Source organism: Branchiostoma floridae, chromosome 7 (genome assembly GCF_000003815.2).
Source record: "Branchiostoma floridae strain S238N-H82 chromosome 7, Bfl_VNyyK, whole genome shotgun sequence".
NCBI classification, from domain to species: Eukaryota; Metazoa; Chordata; class Leptocardii; order Amphioxiformes; family Branchiostomatidae; genus Branchiostoma; species Branchiostoma floridae.
In genome coordinates this window covers 18,201,282-18,204,840 of record NC_049985.1, presented here as the reverse complement: position 1 = coordinate 18,204,840, position 3,559 = coordinate 18,201,282, and the positions used below count along the sequence as shown (strand labels likewise).

At 37.1% G+C, this 3,559-nt stretch overlaps 1 protein-coding gene across 1 annotated transcript in view; it reads left to right on the top strand.

The window, feature by feature from the left end:
* Positions 1 to 2,489, top strand: part of LOC118420125 — a 5,669-nt gene extending 3,180 nt beyond the window's left edge. The window contains exons 5-10 of the mRNA XM_035826829.1: positions 500 to 558; positions 896 to 943; positions 1,570 to 1,635; positions 1,752 to 1,846; positions 2,076 to 2,156; positions 2,479 to 2,489. Coding sequence (XP_035682722.1) covers positions 500 to 558; positions 896 to 943; positions 1,570 to 1,635; positions 1,752 to 1,846; positions 2,076 to 2,156; positions 2,479 to 2,489 — 360 coding nt within the window. The remainder of the gene's footprint in view (positions 1 to 499; positions 559 to 895; positions 944 to 1,569; positions 1,636 to 1,751; positions 1,847 to 2,075; positions 2,157 to 2,478) is intronic.
* The last annotated feature ends 1,070 nt before the right edge of the window (positions 2,490 to 3,559 follow it).

Sequence of the window (3,559 nt, the reverse complement as noted above, 5' to 3'; positions counted from 1 at the left end):
ATTGTCCAAATTTGTTTTATGGTCATCATACCCTTCTTTTTTAATTTCCAGTATGCATTCCACCTTGGATGCAAAGTACCACTGCACTTTTCACAGGTGAGTTTCTTTAATTTGAATCAATATCTTTTTGTGAAGTGTGGTCATTGTCATGCACATTGTCCATGATATAAAAAAAAATACAAAGTACCTTCACATTAAAGAAACTTCTGTCTTAGAGTCTCAGAGTATGGATGTGAGATAAACAAACAAAATTGTTTGAGGCAATCACCTGGAAAAAAGATTGTAAGGGTATATACAGCTACGGCAAAATACACCCAGTCTAGATGATTATTATTGATATTGTATTGTGTACCACTTCTTTTAGATTATCTTATCTCACAATACAGAGTTGTTTATCGTAAACAAGGCATTTTAAATGAGGTTAGAAGTAAGAAGTCTACAAATTTTAAGGTATGTTGATTAGTTGTGCTTATTTAGCATAGTCTGTATTACATTACAGATGGCAGTAAGTAACTTTCGCAAGTGGATGGTGCTCGAGCTATGCAGTGGATCATTGAGGTACCAGTTTTTCCAGTTTGACTGTCTCAGAGAGTCTGACACATTGGCATTTTAGCAGCAAGTTTTCAACCCAAAACTTAGCACCTTATTGAGGTAAATATCATATACATTTAGGATTCTTGTACCACTTGTTCTTTGGCAGCTTGTTTGTGTTTAAGGGTAAGAGTATTTTTTCAGGCATCTTTTACATGACTGTACAGTTACAATTGATTATCAGTCGGTCATATTACATTTACTAACTGAATTACAAAACAAAAGGAAGCATTGGTTTCTTTTATCATTCCAAATCTAATTCTTAATCATATAAATGACCTGGATGTGACCTTTTATTTTCCAGGACAAATCGTATTAAGATTTTACCAGAGGAGGATATACCAACAAGGAGGTATGTACTGCCACTTACACACTTGTCAATAAGTACAATTGTATAAAACTAAGTTTTATTGCCAACTTGATAGTTCATATATACAGTACCAGTACATGTTGTCTGACAGTAAAACAAGCAGGTTCTTCATGTAAGTACCAACAGTCCCAGGCTGGGTTGACCTAGCCTGGGTACCATCCTATTTCTACCGGGGTTCCTTACACTCACTTCCCTAGGATGGTACCCAGGCAAGGGTTGACCATGCAAAGGCTACATGTGAACATCGCTTCTCATTTATTCCAAAAGTATGCATGATGAAGGAAGTGTCATGTCGTATAGGAAATACATGGGTTGGGTCTGCATGGGTTTAGTGAGTGTCATATTGTTGTACAAACACATGTTGTGTATTTCACCACAATTGAAATTATGAAAAAATTCCACTGATTGTATATTCATTGATACATAATCTATTGGAAAATAACACTCCCCTCTGGAGTTTAGGACTCCTTTAAAATAGGTCACGGTGGCTGAGCCCCCTTCAACATCTGGGTTACCTAGTATATGTCACACAAGGCACATGAAGTAACTTAAAGGTAGACTGCTAAGTGCAGCTGCATTGTAAATTAAAAAGTTGTTTTTATCACCAGGCAAAAGGACAAAGTGACAACCAGAAAGAGGCCCCATAGATCCCCTCCGCCACTACCAAAGGAAAGGTAAAAACTGCCTGTGATATTAGATATCTTATAAAACTATCGTGTATATGAAAACTTTCTTTTACTGGATCAAAAACATACCAGTAGTTGTTACATGTTAAAATTTTATATTACAGGTATCTTCGTCTTGCTAGCTTGATTACCGAGGGAATGTTCCTGAATAGTTCTGATTCTGGAGTTGATGCTGATGTCAGCAGCAATACTTTATCCTGTGAGTCAAAATCCTATACTTTTGATACAACTAGGCTGAACAAGTGCTAAGTTTTTACACTTTTGATTATCTAAATTATGCTGTACCAATTATGATGTAAACATAATTATCTAGGAAGTTATTTTCTCTGCCTCAAGTATGGCTTCATTTGTCATGGTTTGATTGACCTATAAGTTTTCTTTGTCTTGATTGCACTTTGTAACCTGTAGAAATCTCTTTGCTTTTGTAGCTGAAGACAGTGAAACATCGTTCCAGTCCCAACAATTGACTTCTACACCAAAAAAGACATCAAGAACAAAGCCAAAGAAAGGTATAATTTCAATTGTTACATGAACATTGAAGATCAAGAAATACTTCAACTTCATGTTGGCGGAAATGGGTGATTGTGTCTTCAGGATAACTTTTAGATTGCTGAATAGACTTATAATAAAGTATAACACTCTGCGTTGTGCCTCGGATCACAAGTGAAATGGAATGTAAGTGGAGTATAAATGTGCATCACTACCTGAAGTGGTTGAACAGCTTAAACAACTAACCCCGTATAAAAGAGACCTCTCTATCTTTGAACATGCATGAGTTGAGATGGCAAAGCAGGCTTGGCCTAGTTTGCTGCATGCCCAATGGTCCCTTAGGATCAAGCTGAGCAAACAGGGTCAAAAAGTCAGCATGTTTCTGCTTGATATGATCCCAGGCACTGTAGGGTTCAATACAGGGATTTTTGAGAACACATTCTGCTGAAAGCTGGTTGAAGATATTGATTGTCCTCTGACCCTGCCAGAACCAATTTCTTATAACCTGACTTGTCTTGCCTACAAATGTCTTAAGTTGCACTATAGGCTTTAAAGAGTGACCCTGATGCCATATACTGAAATACATAGTTTGTCCATTTTGTATAGAATTTGGTTGTGAAGACTGAAACATGCTGCCAATGACAATATATAGAATCTGATTAACCTTTATTGTTGTGTGTAACGGCCACCAGGGCTTTCTTGTTTCGTGCCCAAGTGCAAGTTGTGGGTCATGGTTTGAACTGTCATGCACCTGTGTGCCTGAGGTGGAGCCTGTATGGTGTTTTTTGGTCTTCAGCAGCTGCCCATTTGATTTGATTTGCACTAGATATCATTAACACAAAAAGCAGTTCTTTCTTCATCTGGTTTATGTGAAATGATTTACAAAATAACATATACAATGTAGACTGTTAAAGACCAAGTAGCTTTCCTGCATTTAACAGATCTATTGCTTGGAAAAGAATGTTACTAAGTTCTGTGCCATTTACTACATGCGAAAAAAAAAGCTTTTGTTGGCACCCAAACCCTTAATTGACCTCATTCACCAGTCGACGTCAGGGACATTTTGCTCCATCAATATACAAAATATAGTACAGCCAATGTACATATCACACCTACACTTTTACCTGTTTGTCAAAGATTTAAGTGCCAATAGCTAATGCACTTAAGTTAAACTTGTAAATAATAGTCAAAGGCCATGCAACTTTCAGGCACATTTGCACAAGTTTTCCAGAAAAAATTCCAAGTTTAACTATGACTCATGCACCTCATAAGGGTCAGGGTTTACTGTTGAATGGGAAGTTCAATACCAAGGTGGAACATTTAATGTTCATATTTGAACTTGCCACAGCCAAGACAGTGCATGCAGCATTTGTGAACTAGCTACTTGCAAGAAGAGCATTGTTTCCTGTTTGTAAGAAGAACA